Below are 18729 nucleotides of genomic sequence, written 5' to 3'. Positions count from 1 at the left end.
GGAGGACACCAGGAGAACATGGCCCACAGAATCAATGAAGCAGGGCTCATAGGGGCTCACAGAGACTAAAGCAACAATCAAGGAGCCCGCACGGGTCTGTGCTAGCTTCTCTGCGGGTCTGTGATGTTTGTTGGCTTGCTGTTCTTGTGGGATTCCTAGCAGTGGAAATGGGGGAATCCCTGACTCTTTCACCTCTCTTGGGCCCCTTTTCCTGTTGGTGCCTAGTCTTACTGAATCTTGTTAGGTTAGGGTTAGGGTTAGGGTTGATGTCCCTGGGAGGCCTATTTTCTGAAGGGGAAATGGAGTGGAGGGGAGAGAGGGCAGGTGGAGGAGACTGGGAAGGGTGGAGGGACGGGAAACTGCGGCTGAGATGTACTCTGTAAGAATAAAATAAATTTAAAAAAAAAAAATTGAGGCCAAGCAGTGGTGCCACACACCGTTGATCCCAGCACTTGGGAGGCAGAGACAGGCAGCTCTCTGTGAGTTCGAGGCCTGCCTGGTCTACAAAGCGAGTCCAGGACAGCCAGGGCTACACAGAGAAACCCTGTCTCGAAACACAAAAACAAAACAAGAAAGCTTGAAAGGAGTGCACTGTTTGGAAAGCGTAAGAGTGTAATAGGGTAAAAGTTTCTCCATCTTGTCTCTGAAGCCATCTTTGGTTTCTACCCCCTCCAGAAAAATCCCTAGGAAAGCACCTAACCCTGTTCACCTAACCCTGTTCTAGAAACTCAGGGTCAAATTGTTTGGGCTAACTCCAAGTTCTTGGCTCTTGTTAAACTGTTTGCTTCCCCCTGCAACTGCTAACCAATATGTAGCTTCTCCCTTTCTATCTTTCGCCCTCTCTCCCTCTCCCTCTCTCTCTCTCTCTCTCTCTCTCTCTCTCTCTCTCTCTCTCTCTCTCTCTTTCTGTGTGTGTGTGTGTTTTGTCTTTAAAAACTCCCTGTAATACCTGTAATATGCATTCAAGGCTGCTCTGTGAGAAGTGTTTCCAGTCAGCTTAGAGATTCTCGATTTGAACTTAGGTCAAGCTGAGTGGTCTCTGGGTTTTTATCCCTTAACAAAGAGGACTCCTAACGTAGTAGTGATTCTGTACTTGAGAACTGCTGAGGCCTGGCAAAATTCAGGACTATTCAGAATTCTAAATAGACCCTTGTGCTACTCCATGCTAACAGAACTGCTGAGAACTGAGACAATGCAGGCTATCTAAAGCTAGTGATCTCTTCCCAGCCCCAGAAAAGGCGTTAAACTGTCTCACAAAGCTGTATACCTTCTTGCCTTTGTCTCATAGTTTTCTATAAACTGTAGGCAACTAGCATGCTAGAGAAAAGCACTGAGTTATTTTCCTCCCCAGTGACAAAACTATGAATAAATTCATTTTCCTTTACCAATTTCTATTTCCTAATTTCTTTTGAAGTGCAGAGAAACTAAAATGATAGGTTTATGGACCTAAGAAAGATAGGGCTATAGAGCTGTTGGTAAGGCATTTACCACCAAGCCTGGCATTTGGAGTCCAGCCCCCAGGATCCACATGGTAGAAAGAACTAATTCCTACAAGTTGTCCTCGTGACTTCCACACACAAGCTGTAGACCACACAGGCATGCAACAATGTGTACTTTTTTCTTTTAAGATGGTTAAAAAAAAAATAGAACTGTCAAAACGGGTATAGTGGCGTACATCTAGGATTTGAGAGGTAGAGGCAGGAGGATTAGGAGTTCAAGGCCAGACTCATCTGCATGGCAAGATCAAGGCCAGCCTGGCTACATAAGATCCTGCTTCAAAAAAAAATGTTTAAAAAGGAAAGAAAAAAAAATAGGACTACCAGGAGCTAGAGAGATGGCTAAGAGCACTGGCTGCTCTTCCAGAGGTCCTGAGTTCAATTCTCAGCACCCACATGGTGGCTCACAAACACCTATAATGAGATCTTGTGCCCTCTTCTGGTGTGCATGAAAACAGCATTCATGTACATAAAATAAATCTTAAAAAAAAAAAACCTTAAAAAAATTGGACTGCCAAATTTCTCAATAAAACTGAATGCCAAACATGATCATAGCAAAGTCTTCACCTGAAACTCAGTTTATGTAAGAATCCTATATTTTATTAGGTATCTCTCAACCAGAGCGCTTCTAGGTTTGTGTTCTAGAGTTTCATTAACCCTTAGCAAATGAAGAATAGTCTCTTTATCCATTTTATGGGGTTTTTGTCATGTTTTTTTGTTTGTTTTGTTTTGTTTTGAGACAAGGTTTCTCTGTGTAGTCTTGGCTGTCCTGGAACTTGCTCTGCAGACCAAACTGGCCTCGAACTCAAAGATCCACGTGCCTCTGCCTCCCAACTGCTAGAATTAAAGGCATGTGCCACAACAACCCAGCCCCTTTTATGTTTTTTAAAACAATAATTTATTTAGGCTGACTATGGTGGTGCATGCCTTTAATCCCAGGGTGGCAAAGACAGGGAGATCTCTGAGTTTGAGGCTAGCCTGTTCTAAAGAGCAAGTTCCAGGACAGCCAGGGACACATAAAGAAACCTTGTCTCGGGGGCAGGGAAGAAAGAAAACGTCTTTTTTATCCCTCCCCATGCATGCACACCACAGTACATGTGTGGAAATTAGTTGGTTCTCTCCTCCCACCATGCGGGTCCCAGGGATGAAACTTGGGTCTCTAAGGTTTGATGTCAAGGGTCCTGACCCATTGAGCTATTTCACTAACCAGTTCAGCCTGTTTGTTAAGTCACAGGGAATACAGTAAGAGTCACACATAGCCTGTAACTGTTTAAATTATTATTTATACCAAAAAAGACACGGGAAGTTAAAAACTGGATTATTTCAGTGAGAGAACTTTATTTTCTGAACTATATACAAAATACCTACCAGCCTGCAACTAAACTACTAGGTTTTTTGTTTGGTTTGGTTTCGTTTTTCGAGACAGGGCTTCCCTGTGTAGCCTTGGCTGTACTGGACTCACTCTGTAGACCAGGCTGGCCTCACACTCACAGAGATCCGCCTGCCTCTGCCTCCCTGAGTACTGGGGAAACTACTAGTTCTTTAGATATTTCCTCTGTGTCCTTCTATCTAGTCAGCCTTTCTGTTGAGCTCCTCCACACCCATGAGGGCTCCTTGGCCTCTTTCCCAGAATTCTGTTCTCCCGGTGTCCTGCCAGCTGCTTCTCTGTTCCTGAAAGCCCAAAGAGAGGATCTCTGTCTCTTACCAGGCTCCTTCCCAGCCAAAAGGAGAGATGTAGCAAAGCCCGAACTGCTTATAAGGTAAGTCTCTAGTCCCTCCCTACACCCTTTGCAAGCTGAACTCCACCCCGGTCAGTAGGCCTGGGCTGGACCAGTTCACTTTTATGGCGAGGTAGCTTGAGGCCAGTCTGCTGATATTTACCTCATATAGCAAAGACCACAAGATCTCTCCCAAGCAAACTGCCTTAAAATGGGCAGGAGCTTTCCATCTTCAGCATTCCTATTTATGGAGGGGTTTAGACTCACACCCTAACTGCATCTCTTCAGGGCATCTGACAGACACTTCAGGCTTTTATATCTTGCTACCACTTTGGTTTTCTAGATACAATAATCAAATATCCTATAATAATAGCCAGCAGGGATTAAAATCTCCTACATCCCATTTGTTAAGCCACAGAGAACACAATGAGAGGCACAGCCAGCAGAGGTTAAAATCTCCTACATGCTTTATTGGACTTCAAAGAATCTTATGAAACAACACAGAAAAACCCATGTGAGGGTGTCCAGGGGGCTACAAGGCAGTCTACAGCCTAGCACCCACCAAAGACCAGCCCCAGCTGCACCCAACCCAGGCCCAAATTAGGAACTCAGGGTAAAGGCATGACAGAATAGGGCAGAGGGAAAAATAACTTTGTAGCCATAGCAAAAATAGGTAAAGGAGAGAGCTGTCTGGAAGATGGGAGGTGTGGGGGGAGAAGTGGTCACACAGCAGCCTTCACATACATACACTATCTTCCTTCACCACCCCTTCCCCAACCAGTTGTGTCTGTTTTGAGCCTCTGGCCAGGCTATGCAGTAACATGAAAATGGAGTCTGACAAAGGGAGGATGCTGTGAGGCACTTGGGAAATTCAGGAGATTTATGCATTTTGTTTTTGTTTTTTATTCTGTTTTTTTACTTTAAAACTGTTTGTCTTTTGGTTCAAATACAACATGCTTGCCCAGGGCTCCACAAGAGCCCTGTGTCGTGACTGTGGCTCCCATAGCCAGGGAAGCCAGTTGTCCTGAGCCCCAGCAGTGCGGATGCGTGAGGAGCTTCAGGGCAGCACCTCTTAAAAGAACACTCCTGCAACATGTGGGAGCAGAGGTAAGAGGAAGGCAGGCGTGGGCAGGGCAAGAGAAATGGCAACTGCCGCCTAGCCCGCAGCTTTGGCATCTGCTCGTCCTCCAACTACGGGAAGTCTCTCCCGTGAATCACCAATCTGGTCTCTCTTCAAAACTCTGGTGCCTTGTTCCCTGGGAGTTGGTTCCATTCCCTGAATGGAGCCCTAGAGATCCAAACGAGCTCCAGGGTGAGGTTCCCTCCAGCCCACCACACTTCCATAGAACAAACCCCAGAGGTCAGGACCTTGGCCCAGTCCGGGGTAGGCAGAACGATTGTGAGTAGGATGAATAGATCTGAGGTACAGGTGTCAGAAATTACTCCTCCTATCTTCCCCACAACTGCTAGGAAAGTTGGGGAGTAATGGGCGAGAGGAGCCTGAAAGCAGGAGATAGAAACAAAAACCAAACCTCAAAACTGGGACAGCAGAGACAGAAGCTGGACCCCAAAAGTAGAGTGGGGACTGAGGGAAAGCAACTAAGACATGCACTGAAGTGGAGAGGGTGTGGCAGCAGCCCATGGCTGGAAGGGTTTAGGGCAGGCAGGCCATGGTGGTCAGGTAATAAATAATAATGAAGGACCAAGGATGAGTGGGGCAGCTATGTACAGTGCCCAAGCCCTTGGCCAGCCCCTCCATGCCCCACTCTAGGGGCCAGATATCTCAAAGAAAGGAAGGGAGGTGACGAGAGAAGACCCAGGGAAGGACAGGCTGTCTCAACACTGCCATCTTATCCTGCCTATTTCTTAAGAGGCTTCTTAAAAATTTTGAGGGGAAACTTCTTCCTGCCTGGACTAGAGTCTGTCTCCTCACCAATAGATCCATTATCCTCCTCAGCCACAGCCTTCTTGCCAGCCAAGTGGGGAATTCGTGTGTTTCGGCTACCCTGCAGGGCTCGGTTGTCCCCAGCTGGAGATGGTGTGTCTGGGTCTGGGGAACTGGGGCTATGAGAATGGGAAGAATCCAAAAGTGGGGAGCCACAAGGAGGGACTGAGGGGTTGAGCTCCATCAGGCTATGGGCCTTGTCTAGGCCATGGTTCAGCGCCAGTAATGCCTTCTTGGCCAGAGCAGGGCTGTCAGGCAGTTTCTCCACCAGGGCTCCTGGGTGGACCCCCTCGATCAGCCGGTGGCTGCCATTGGAAGACATGGCACTGAGAGCCTCATCTCCAGCACGGCCTGTCTGAGGAGGCTTGGGGGTCACACGCTGGCGGTCACTCATGTGGAGGGAGGACTCCGAATCGGAATGGGTCAAATCCCTGCAAGATATAGGACAAAGAAGAAAAAGGAACATAGAATACAGAGAAAGAGGTACAGAAGAAAAAGGGAAGGTGTAGAAGGTAAAGAGAGGCAGAAAAATGAAGAAAAAGAAACAGGTAACAGAAAAAAATGGATGAAAAGGAATGAGTAATGAAAGTTGAGTAAATCATTAGGATAGGGTAAGAAAGGGGGCAGGATTAGGAAACAGGGACAGATTGGAGAAGAAAAAAGAGGAAAGTAGGATTACAGAGGAAGAAAAGTAGGTAGAAAGAGGAGAAAGGGAACAATGATGAGAAGAGACAAAAAACAAAAGCAAATGTCATTATATAGCATCATCATCAGGCAAAGAGCTTTGTAATGGCTGGGCCCCATCCCTGCTGAATACCACGGTGCTACATTGATATAAACCATAGGCTCAAATTCCATAGGCACCCTCTTCAATAATCTGCCTTCCCATGACTGGTAAAGTTTCTTAGCACTCGACCCTAAGCTACCATAGAAGCTGCATGTTGCTCCTAATCATCATTTCCCATGCCTTCCTCCCACCGCTTACTCCATCACACCTGGGATACATGCAGTCTAGGCCACGCTCCAAAGAACAGGACACATGCAGTCAACAGGCCTGACCAAGGTGGGGAGGGAAGTTAGAGCAGCCTTGCAAACAATCCCTCATTCATCCCAAAGGCCAGGATGTTGCCTCTTCCTACCCTCTCACAGAATTTATACCAGGACGTGGAGAAGTTCTGCAGAGTCAAAATCAAAGCAAGAAGTGTGCGGTTTGTTTCAGAACTCTGCTGACAGGGAGAATGTAGAGAGGCATGTAGAGAGGGAAGATAGAACATTGGCCTTTAAGGTTCAGGGGTTGAGAAGAGCTCTGAGCCCTCCTGTGTGATCTTAGATAAGTCATCTAACTTTTCTGAGCCTCATTTTGCCCTGTGAGGATGGTATCAAACTAGTTCTTTACAAGACTGTTTGGAGGAACAAAAATCTTAACAAAGCACTTGGGAAAGTGCAAAGTATTGTAGAAGTAAAGGCCAGCAAGCCAGCCAACCTGGAAGGCCGGCCAAAGAACAGTCACAAGAGGCTCTCTTTGCAGGTCTGCATTATGGGGGCATGCCATTACACACTAAACACACAGAGTCTAGTTCAGGAACTAGAAAGCTTTTAAGGGCTTGGCTGAGGCTGAAGGCCATGAGCCAATCCCAGATGCCTCTGCTTCTGCCTCTACAATAAAGAGGTGACTATTGAGGTCAACGGTTAGGAAAGGCACCAGCCTACAGAAACAGACAAAGTAAGGGTTTGGCTCATAGCTATGGTAGGTTTTTCTCAGGGAACAACTAACTGAGCAGCAACTCCATGGGCCAAATGACCTTTAGGATTTGGGGGATGGAAGGGAGACAATGTTAGCTTCAATTCCACTACTACAAATACTGTGTCAGCCACATAATCTAATGTTTATAAACATTTAGGTTCCTATTTAGCTTCATGTATCTGACAACAGTCCTTGCTTCTACCTAAATGTGTCTTCATTAAGAGCACATCTGTATTCCCTGTACTTGGGAAGCTAAACCCCAAACCCAAGGCCAGCCTGTGTACATACATAGTGAATTCCGGGGTAAGCAGCCAGGGATGTATAGGATGACCATGCTTCAAAAACAAAATAAGCTAAACAAAAGCCTGGGTGTGGAACCACACACCCACTCCCAGCAACTAAGAAGTAGAAACAGGAGAATCATAGAGTCAAGATCGCCCTTAGCTGCACAGCAAGTTTGAGGCCTGCTAGGCCTGCACCTTAAACAATAAAACATGTCCTTGTTTCTCTACCCACATAACAATCCTTCTCATAAACATATACTGCTAAGAAAGTGCCAAGACAGTCTGAGAAGTCACACTAAAAATGGCAGCTTTTTAAAACTGAGGAGGTAAGGCCTTCTTAACACTAAGTAAATGAGGTTAAAAACAAAAAACAAACAAACAAACAACAACAAAAAAAATTAGACCTCCCAGCCTCACTTCTGACCCACAATCCTGTACTTGTTCTTGATTCTCATCCTTCCGTGCCTCCCTCATCAGTTAAAAACTAAAAATCCCATAGAAAGATAAGAACCTAGGAGAAAACCTTAGTATATATGAGAGGGAAGAGGCCCATTAAGGCAAGCTCACCTTCCCTCCCTGAACTCCTGAGACCTTTTAGGCCAGGGTTATCCCTCCCCAAAGGCTAGGCTGCCTTGGACTCCCATCCCAAGCTACTAACCTTACTAGAGAGCCTGTTTGCCTTTAGAGATGATCCTCTGATGCATGGTGCAAAAGAAAATTAAGCAGTGAACAGGCCAGGTGAGTGCAGATCCACCCTTCCTCCCCAGTGCCCTCAGCTTAGGCCTTGGAGCATGAAATCACGGCAACCCCTAGCTTCCCCAACCCATTCCAGTCTTCTTCATAAATACTGGGAGGAGCGGTCTCTCTTCACACACTTCTAGATGAAAATGAGGATGAGAGTGAAAATGGGCAGTTCTGCTGAGTAAATAATCCTAGTAAGGGAGTCCCTTTATGGAAGCAAAAGGAACAGCCCTCAAGGATAACTACCCAAACATTTATGAAGCAGAGGTAGAGAGATGAGGCTAGGCCAAAAGAAATCAACAGAGTAAGCAGGCTGCAACTTAGCAACCAGGGCTGATCCATAGTCACAATTTCAGGGATGAGGTACTTCCAAAGGTGAGTCCTTTCTTACGGTCCCCTAAGCTTGTCCCAAACAAGATCAAAGCTACTACCTCTGATCTTAGCCTAACATCTTGACATATTAGCAAGGAAAGTCAATGAGATGTCAGGCCAGGCTAAGGAGAAACTTGCAGTTCTTTTCTAGGTCACTTACTGAGGCATTGCAGAAGAAAAGTATCTTGAATGAAAAGTCAAGTTTGAGTTTGTGCTCTGTTCTAATTATCTCTGTGACCTGGGGAAAAATTACCCTTTCAGAGCCTTAACTGCCTAAGAAGTATTTTACTTCCTGCTTAATTTTTCTTGTCCCAAATTTCCAAGTCAATAGTCCTTCTCCTGTACTATTAATACTATTAATTAACTTATTTACTCGGTGAAGCTAGCCACCTAGGGGTCAAACTAGATTCCCTTTCTGTACCTTGTGGCCAGTTATAGTGAATCATCTTCCCAAGCCAAGACCTCAGTACCTCCCCAAGTGGTATGCTGCAATGCCCCAAAATTCCTTAGTCTTCCTTCGTGCCTACAGGTCACTAAATTGTGATTCCTAAAATGAAAAGACTTTATTTTGTTACTCATATTTGTTTTGTATGTTTGCACATGCATATTTACATGGCACATATGTGGAAGTCAGAGGGCAAGTTCCAGGAGTAGGTTCTTTCCTTCCACATGTAGACTCTTGGGTTCAAACTCAGGTCATCAAGCCTACCAGCAAGCACTTGTAACTAACCCAAGTCCTCTAAAATGGAAGTATAGCCGATTCACTTTTATGGTGCTTCTGTTCTAAAAAGATGAAGGCCAAATTCTTAGCCTTTCTGAACTTTTCTTTCTTCTGACCTCCTACTCTACCACTCCGTCTTTCCAACACATATGCAGTATTTTCATTGCAGCTAATATATGTCTATCCCTCCATTACTCTACACATAACCTTTCCTCAGGCTAGACCCCTTTCCCTTTCTCTGTGTGCAGGGCCTCACCACAACTGTCATCTCTTTTGTAAAGCATTCCACCTAGATACACCGTGTTAGTCATTCCTCCTTCCTCAGTACCCCAGAGCACTTATGGAATTGTTCCATAATTTATTTGTGTGCCTTTACCAGACAAGACTATCTGTCACGATGCCTGGGATTGCATCTTATCATCTATGACTCCCATGTTCAGAAGTACATGGCACAGGATACATTTATTTAAAGAGTAAAGAAAGTGAAAGCTGATCTAAAAGTACATAACTTAAATAAAAGTGTTATAGGATCATGAGGGAAGAGGACTGTTACTCATTTTTAGAATCAGAAAACCCCAAACAGCAGAGGGAAGACAGGTGTAGGAAATTTAGCTGAATAAGGAGTCCCAGAACTGAGAAGGGAAAGGAAAAGGGGGAAGATTCTCCACCACCCAGAGTTTAACAAGCAACAGGCAGCAGGCAGAGGCCAAGGTGAAAGCAGCAGGAAGGGAAGGAGGAAAGAGAAGAGAGACAGCTGATACCCTAAGCTCTCTGAATGCCCAGACATCACAGCGGTGTTGTCAGGAGGGATTGTGTCAGGGCAGGGGTCCATCTGGAGGAAATAGGAAGTGCTGTGGGGATAATAAACAGGGTGAACATGGACGGTGTTGATGGTGGTGGTGGTGGTGGTGGAGGTGGTGGCGGCGGCGGCGGTGGTGGTGGCGGAAGAGGAGCAGGAAGAAGAAGCGGAGGCAGATGGAAGGCTGGCCCCGTGGCCTTCAGAACTGAAAGACTGTCCAGATGAAAGGCTACGCATTCTCCGCAGAGATACCCGGCTTGTCAAGAAGTGGCCAGCCTCGCCCTCTACCAACCTCTGAGATCCCAGGCCATGCTGTGGCTCTGTCAAGCGTTGTCGAACGCTGCTCTGCAGGCTGGGGGCTGCAAGGAGAGTAAAGAGAGTATAAGGATTGGCAAGCCCAGGCTGGGCGCAGGCACCAGGTACCCATAAAGATATGCCTGCTAGAACTCTCTGGACCTTTGACACCCAATCCAAAGAAAAGGACACCACCTCCCGGAAACCTCCCACTCTGGGACCTGAAAGGATGGGAAATTGTAGATAAGGTGCCCAGGTCAGTTTTAGTGGCAACTTGAGTGGAAGGAGACCTAATGTCACTCTAAAGGGAAGTAGCAAGGCAGTTAGTGGGAGGACACAGGCACAGCAGCATAGGATAGGGACTTGGAGCAAGGTCCGGGAGAGCACCAAGAACCAGCCTTTTCCTTTTAGCTAACCTCACAGAGTAATTCACCACACAGACAAGGACTTGTATACAAACATGTTCACTGGGTCATTATTAATAGTTGTATGAAAGTGTACATAAAGATAGGAAAAAGAAAAAATGAGAACACAACTATTTATTGGCAGATGAGAGAGATATTAAAAATGATGCTTATAAAAAGATTTTAATAACATGGCAGATGCTTATTAGAATGTTCTGGAGCTGGGTGTGGTTGGACATAACTGTAATCTCAGCACTTGACAGGCTGAGGCAGGAGGATTATAAGTTAGAAGCCAGCAGACTATAGAGTGAGCTATGGGCAAGGCTAAGCTGTATAGTGAGACCCTGTTTTAGAAAAATAAAAACTTTCTACGGATGAAGAAGGATGAAAATTTTTATGAAACAGCCTTGAGCTTTGAAACACAAAACACTAGATTTTGAAACCAAGTGTTTCAATTTCTAGCTGTGACCCTAAGCCACTTACATTTTCATTTCAATCCACATTTATAAAATCCTGTGGGGTTGTTCTGAGACTTCTAAGTAGCAACTCCAAAACACCTATGCAGGTCACTGTTCTTAGAACCACAGTTCCCAGCACCTACTTTGAACAACCCACAACTGCCAGTAACTCCAGCTCCAGGGACCCCGTGATCTCTTCTGGCCCCTGTGTATCCTGCACTCATGTGCACAAACCCAAACTCAATACAGACATATACATATAGATATTTACTTTCAAATAAAAATAAAATCTTTTTAAGTAGACAAAAATGCTACTATTCATGCATTACTTTCCAATCCTCTAATATGTACATAAACAAAAATGATCTAGCTTCTGGATCAAAGCTGCAAACTAGGCTCTTGCAGGGTAACTATCACCCCAACCTGGACACAGGGTACCTAGGGATGTGCCAGAGCACATCCTTAGGCTCAATACCAGCTCCAACTTAAAAAAAATATATATATGTATGTATATAGATATTTATGTATGTATATATATATATATATATATGTATGTATGTATGTATGTTCCTTAAAAGCTGGAGAAAGGCAGGGGTTAAGGGGTGGCAGAGCTTCACAAGGCCAAGCCATGGAGAAAGCACAATCCCACAGTGATGGAGAGTTAGGCTTCTACAGACGGTAGCTTTGAAAGCATGAAATGCCTGAAGATAAAGAAGCTTAAAATAGGAAAGTAAGGAGGTTAAAAAGAATAAAGTGGGGGCTGGAGAGATGGCTCAGGGGTTAAGAGCACTGTCTGCTCTTCCAGAGGCCCTGAGTTCAATTCCCAGCAACCACATGGCAGCTCACAACCATCTACACCCTCCACTGCCCTCTTAGAGCACTAATATGCATAAAATAAATAAATAAAATCTTAAAAAAAAAAAGTGGGCAGTGGGAGAAAGGGGGAAACACGGAAAAGAAAAACAGAGGACTGTCCTTTGCCTTCGTTTCTCTCCCAGCCCAACTGGAAGCAGGTCCACTAGGACATTCGTTCATGTGGGCGAAGAGAAAGGGAACTTCCATCTCCATGGATGTTTCCTCTCCAGTCCTCAGCTAAGCAGGCTGATTCTTCTCGCCCCCGAACCTCTCCCTTCAGTTAGTACGGACCATGCTGAGGGGACAGAGGGAACAGGCAGGGGTGTGAGGCAGGCAAGAAAAGGGGCCCATTGGATAGGAGTGCTGGTTTAGTTCCAAAAGCCGGAAAAACAAAAGCCCCAAAGGGGCTCCTCAAACCCGGGTATTTCCAGAGGGACTGATCATCCGAGCCGGCGGATGTAGAGCAGAGAGAGCGGTCACTGAACCTACGCCCCATCAGCCAGGCAGCATCTAGGGTCAACAGCCAGGCCAAAAGGAGAAGAGAATCTGATTTATCAACCGTTTTGGCCTGTCTCTCAATGGGATACAGGAAGGGCTGGGGTCAGGGAGTGAGTAGCTCAGAGCTAATGAAGGTTCTTCCTTACATGGAGAGCACAGGAACCTTTAGATCAGTGAGTTAGGATCCAGATTTGCCTTATTAACCAAAACCTTGTTAGGCCTTGACTAAGGACCTAACAAGATATCAGATCAAGCCAGGAGTGCTGACACACACCTTTAATTCCGGGACCTGGGAGACTGGGGCACATAGATCTCTATGAGTTTGAGGCTAGCATGGCTACATAGACTTCAGGGCTACCGATTAGGCCCGCCAGAGATATATAGTATGATCCTGTCTCAAAAAACCAAAACCAAAACCAAAAGGATACCAGATCAAGGACTGGCCAGGGGCAAAGTACTACGGAAAAAATGTACATGGCTCTACATGTTTATAATACCAACACTCAGGGTGGAAAGCAGGATTGTCGTAAGTTCAAGGTTAGCCTGAACTATACAGCAGCTTTCAGGCTCAACCCATTAAAAAGGATATTTACAAATAAATTTTGTCTGAAATATGAATTCAGCCTGATTAAAGAATCTGGCCTTCAGGGCAAGCAGGGGAATATGGCCTCTGAAATTGAGACCCTAAACCAGCCCTACAATCCCCTCTATGCTGGTAAGGTATGGGCCCAAGATAAGACCATTACTACAAATATGCTTAATTTATTTAGCTAAAATAATCTCCCATCCAAATAAAAATTCAGCTGTGTACCAGAAGGAAGTCACCAAAGCATTCCCCAGAATGCTCTCCCTTTGGCTCTGCTCTACTAAGCAATCATCACCTTTGGGGGAAAGAAGAAAGAGCCAGGGCAGTGAAGGAGTGTAGAGAGTCCAAGTTTGGCGGATAGTCAGGCATACTTGTACAGGAGTTCCCTCCTGGGCAAGAATGCCTCCTAACTTGGAGTCAGGGATAGAGCACATTAAAGTACTGCTACCATACTGGGGTCTCAAACAAAAAGGCAAGGAAAAAAGACATCATTCTAACCACCTGCCTTAGTAACTAAGAATAGGAAATAAACAAACACAGTTAAAATGAATATTATTTTATACTATAAATAAAAAGTCTCTAAAGAAGATTTTTTTAAAATAAAGGTAGACATTTGGGGAAGAAAAGGAACTAAAAAGGAAAACAGTAAATAAAGAGACACACAGACACAGGACAGAGAAGGCATATAGCAAGGAGAAACCACCAAAAGGACAGCTATAAGAAATATCTTAATGTGAATTGTTTTATTAGCCACTGCAGGGGCTGACACCTTTCCTAGTCATCTTCCCCGACTGCTGTGTGAGCAGAGGCAACAGACGTCTCATCTTACGCACCAAAGGCTACTTCTCTCACCCCTGCAAAGAGGTCACCTACACTGCATGGACAAGGGCGACACAATCTCCTCATCCATGTCGTCCACGTCGTCGGTCATGATGAAGTGGGCAGGGTTAGGGCGGGTGCTGCCCATCCAGCTGGGGTCAATGTTGAGGGCAGCCACCAAGGAGTGGACGCCAGGGTTATTGACAATCTGGAAGCCACAGAGGATCTCAATCTGTTGCCACCGGTGTAGGCGCTCCCTCAGCGCTGCTGTGACTTCACTCAGTGCTTGCCTGAAGACAGATTTAAGCAGAGCTGCAGAAGAGAGCTGTGGGGCTCCAATAACAAGGTAGCTTTTCAGAGGGCCACACAGGGACATGTGTGAATGAAAACCACAGTAGATTCATAAACTTAAGAGCAAAGTGGGAGCTGCATGAGGGCTTGGGCAGACCAGAGCTGTCGCCATGGTGAGGAGATGGGACTGAGGTTAGAGGCCTCACATAACCTCAGTCTCTAAGGATGGTATTAACATTGCTGGAGCTGAGACCTGGTGCTACTTACTTAGCAGTTAAGATTTTATGATCCACATCATCCAGGGAAGAGCTGTGGGCCACATGGAAGGTACCAAAAAGCGTATTTCTCTTCTTTTTTATTTTCTCAGCCTGCAAAGATGAAGCCCCCAGTATAAAGAGAGTAGAGGTTCATGGTTGGAAAAAATAAGTTCTTCTTATGGCTGGGTCCCCATCCGCCTAATACAACTTAAGTGTCGCAAGGAGAAGGAAAAGAAAAGGGGAAAGAGAAAAGTGAAAAATAAGGCAAGGAGAAGAAGTGGGTGGACTACAGGAAACTGGCTAAGAAGTAAATGGTTCCAGTATTCGTACCCCAAGCCTTAGAAGGACTTCTGTCCCAGGCAATAGTGGCAAATGCTTTAATTCCAGCATTCAGGAAGTAGAGGCAGGCAGATGTCAGTGAGTTCTAAGCCAGCCTCATCTACAAAGCCAGGGTTCTGCTACACAGAGAAACACTGTCTCGAAAAACCAAAAAGGACTTCTGTTCTGAAGAGGCTTTCCCTTTACCCACTTTTACTTGCTCAGAAGTCAGGATGAGTATCCCTATAGCTCAGTCCATCCTCCAAACATTTTAGGACATTATTAAGAAGTGTACATTAGGGAGGGGATAGAGAAATGGCTCAGTGGTTAAGAGTACTTGTTGCTCTTCCAAAGGACCTGGATTCAGTTTCCAGCACCTACATGGCAGCTCACAACAGTTTATCACCCACTTCTAGGAGATCTCACATGCCTCTTCTGGCTTCCCTGAGTGCCAGGCACAAACATGCAGGCAAAAGACCCAGAAACATAAAATAAAAATAATTAAATCTTAAAAAAAAAAAAAGTATACATTAGAAAGAGAAACAGAAGCCATTGTCAATATATCTCTTCACTCAAAGGGAGGGACAGGGTAAAGCAGAGAACGGGGATGGCAGAGCTTAAGGAGAGGAGGACAGGGCGGAGGGAAGAGGGCAAAGGAGACCCACAGGGAAGCAGCCTCACCCCCTCCTTGGCCACCAGCAGCTGCTTCTCCGCATTCTGCTTCTTGATGTTGTAGTACTGCACCTCCACCTCGTGTGTCAGCTGCAGCCACTTCTGAAGGGCCTCAGGAGCGTACCATGAGCTGTGTGATTCCAGCTCCTTCTCTGCTTTCCTCAGGGCTTCCCGGACCTAGGAGGACATAAGGGTGTGGGTGCACTTGTTGACATTAAGACTTTCTCCATCACCTCTGTACAATGTTTCACATCTCAGAGTCCACACCATAAGACCACATTGTCAATATTGCCAAGCAGAATGCAAATGAAGACTTTTTTTCCTCCAAAACACTCTTTGCTATCACATCAGCTTATTCTCCTGGTCACATAGCCAGTCTCAGCCAGCATTCCTGGTCTCTTCAGGAATACATTTGCTACTGAATCATCTTACTGGGAGCTGGGGTCTGTGTGTCTGTGTGTGGAGAGAGGCTCAGTTAGGAGCACTGGCTGCTTTTCTGGAGAATCTGATTTCAGTTCCCAGCATCCACATGGCAGCTCACAACCATCTGTAACTCCAATTCCAGTGAATCTAAGACCCTCTTCTGGCCTTCTTGAGCACCAGGCACACACATGGTACACAGACATAGATGAAGGCAAGATACTCATACACACTTAAAAATAATACTAAATTTTAAAAAATCACAATGTGGTAGACACAGCAGCTAGATGGATCAACAGTTAAGGGTGCATAGTGCTCTTGCAGAGGACCCATGTTTAATTCCTCGCACCACATGAAGGAGCTCACAACTGTCTGCAACTCCACATCCACAGGAAGCCGATGCCCCTGGCCCCACAGGCACCTGCACACAGGTGCACACAGTCCAGCATGAAGTAGTTCAAAGCTTCCTGGAACTCCAGCTCCAAAGGGAGCCAGTGCTTCTGGTTCTCCAGGCACCTGTGCAGATACACATACTCTGTCTTCTGGAAGAGGAGCTGTGCTCTTAACTACTAACCCAGCTCTACAGTCCTACTTTTGATTTTTAAGGAAAGGTCTCATGCAGCAGAGGGTGGCCTTGAATTTACTACATCATAGAAGCTGCTCTTGAACTTCTGATACTCTTGCCTCCACGTCCTGAGTTATTAGATGTCAGGCATAAGTCACTATGCCTGGCATTAATTGACTTGTTACCCTCTTTCATTACAACACACTGAATAGACACTGATAATGGAATCCAGGATGCCAGTGGTGGTGCAATCCTCAGGAGACAAAGGCAGAAAGAACCTAACAGTTCGAGGCCAGCCTAGTCTATAGAGGAAAAAACTTGTATCAGAAACAACAAAAAAGTAAGCCAGACAATAAAAAGATATGCACATTTTCATATGCAAATTATTAAATTGGTTTTAGTTGCCAGGCAGTGGTGGCACACGCCTTTAATTCCAGCTCTCAGGAGGCAGAGGCAGGTGGATCTCTGAGCTTGAGACCAGCCTGGTCTACAAAGCAAGTTCCAGGACAGCCAGGGCCAAACAGAGAAACCCTAACTTGACAAAAGAAAAAGAAAAAAGAAAAAAAAATATTGGTTTTAGTTTGGAAAATTTAGTTGTTTTCATAAAATTTTCTATATTGGTTGGTAAGAGATTTAATATAGTTCTTTTAATAAATATTTAAATGTTTTCCTTTTTGGCCTATTATATATTCTTATTAGCTTGACATTAACATTGTCAGTCAGTTGAATAACAAGCTGTCATTTGTTATTAGGCCACCGCCTTGTTGAACATAAATAGTCATATATTTTGTTCTGTTTTTAGAGAAAGCTTCTTGCTATATGCAGTCCTGGCTTACCTGAAGCTGTGTCAGTTCTCCTCCCTCACCCTCCTGAGTGCTGAGATTACAGGAATGAGCTTTCATATGTTTTATATATAGACCCATTTTAATTTCTATCAGGATAGATAGCAACAGTATCACTCCCACAGAAGATCCTAAGTTTTGAAGATCCTAATTTTTGAAGGCTTTATGATTTGTTGTATTTTTATGCACAAAGAGCCAGAATGCTCTCTTTATTGAACAATCCACTCTGTAAGGTCATTATGTAACTTAAAGAAGCCATGTCCTCATGAGCTGACAGAAGTCCTGCCAGTGAGTGTCCAGACGGCATTCCACCTCAGACTGCAGCAGTCTGAGAAGACGCCCATGGCTGAGAACCGTGACCCCGCTGTCATGGGGTCCCCAGCACAGGGGATGGTATGCACCTAACTTGGTCCCCGGAATCCAGTCAGAAAAAAGGAGGGAACTCTTCAAATTTTTTTTCCTAAGTAATTTTTAAGATTTAAAAGGGTCCTGAAGTCCAACATGATGCTGCACACATATAATCTAAGCTACTAGGAGGTTAAGGAAGAAGATCCCAAGTTTAATGGCAGTCTGGCAATACAGTAAGACTCTCTCTCAAATAAAAGGCAGGGAGCAGGAGCCTAGTGGCAGGCCAAGGCTCTCTGGAAGTTTGGGGGCTAGAAAAAAAAAAATTCAAGGCAGTTTGGACTACAAAGTAAATTTAAGCATAGACTGAATATTTTTCTTTTTCTTTTCTTGTGTGTGTGTCTGTGTGTGTGTGTGTGTATGTGTGTGTGAGAGAGAGAAAAAAGAGAGAGGGAGAGAAAGAGAGAGAACTGGGTTGGCCATACAGGTTAGCAGTAGAGTCTTTGCCTAGTACATGCAAGGCCCTGGGTTCAAGTCATTTTCTTCCTGGGCTATATTTGCTGATTCAAGGTGAGGGCTGATTTACATTACTACATAATAATCTAACAAGAAAGTATTTCATAATTGATCTTTTTCATTTTCCTGTTGCTAATGGCGTGGGCTGTTGGCTTTTGGCTTTTATGAGTAGCGCCACGATGGGTATTCTTGAATATGTACTCTCAGTAAGCATAGCACTCATTTCTGCTGGGTGTACAATAGAGCATTTATGTATCAGCGTTAGTAGAAACCATCAAACAGGGTTTGGAATATGACTCGTTAATAAGAGTACTTGCTGGCATACAAAGCCCAGGTTCGGTTCCTGGCACTGGAGGCAGAGAAGGGAGCAGAAAGATGCTAAGTAGTTCTTCATAAGGGTCCTATCAAGACCACTATCAGTGAGGCGTGACCTTTAGTTCTTAGCCATTTTAATTTTAGGCATTGTGATAAATGTAATGGTATTTCATTGTGATTTTAATTTTTACTTCCTTAATATTGGTTTTTTAATAACTGGTCATTTGAATTGTGACTGTCTTTTCACTTAAAAACTTGGGTTGGGAAGATATACAGTGGGAAAGCATGAAAGTGAAAAGGTCAGATCAGTGGGTCCAGGGTAGACAGAGATGGATTTAAGCCTGGTTCTTCAGAACAGAATCTCAAATACCTAAATTGAGCTGTAGTCAAAATGAGAGAACCTTGGCGCCCCCCAAACTCCTGGATCCTGAGTTCTCACAAGCAGGAGCACAGC

The 18729-nt window shown here is 45.0% G+C and overlaps 1 protein-coding gene across 6 annotated transcripts in view; it reads right to left on the bottom strand.

The window, feature by feature from the left end:
- Positions 1 to 3663: 3663 nt before the first annotated feature.
- Positions 3664 to 18729, bottom strand: part of Stim1 (stromal interaction molecule 1) — a 196431-nt gene continuing 181365 nt past the window's right edge. For 2 of the 6 annotated variants that reach the window (XM_060367712.1, XM_060367711.1), the window contains exons 8-12: positions 15282 to 15449; positions 14293 to 14393; positions 13789 to 14024; positions 9783 to 10179; positions 3664 to 5590 (exon numbers count right to left, since the gene is read on the bottom strand). In XM_060367712.1, the coding sequence (XP_060223695.1) occupies positions 5074 to 5590; positions 9783 to 10179; positions 13789 to 14024; positions 14293 to 14393; positions 15282 to 15449 (1419 nt within the window). In that variant the 3' untranslated portion in view covers positions 3664 to 5073. Of the gene's footprint in view, positions 5591 to 7845; positions 7883 to 9782; positions 10180 to 12248; positions 12342 to 13788; positions 14025 to 14292; positions 14394 to 15281; positions 15450 to 18729 lie in introns of all 6 variants that reach the window. The other 4 variants (XM_021652009.2, XM_021652007.2, XM_021652010.2 and 1 more) reach the window with 4 other exon arrangements.

This window comes from Meriones unguiculatus, chromosome 14, assembly GCF_030254825.1.
Source record: "Meriones unguiculatus strain TT.TT164.6M chromosome 14, Bangor_MerUng_6.1, whole genome shotgun sequence".
Classification (NCBI taxonomy): domain Eukaryota; kingdom Metazoa; phylum Chordata; class Mammalia; order Rodentia; family Muridae; genus Meriones; species Meriones unguiculatus.
Note: the sequence above shows the minus strand (reverse complement) of the source record. Positions and strands in the feature narration are given on the sequence as shown.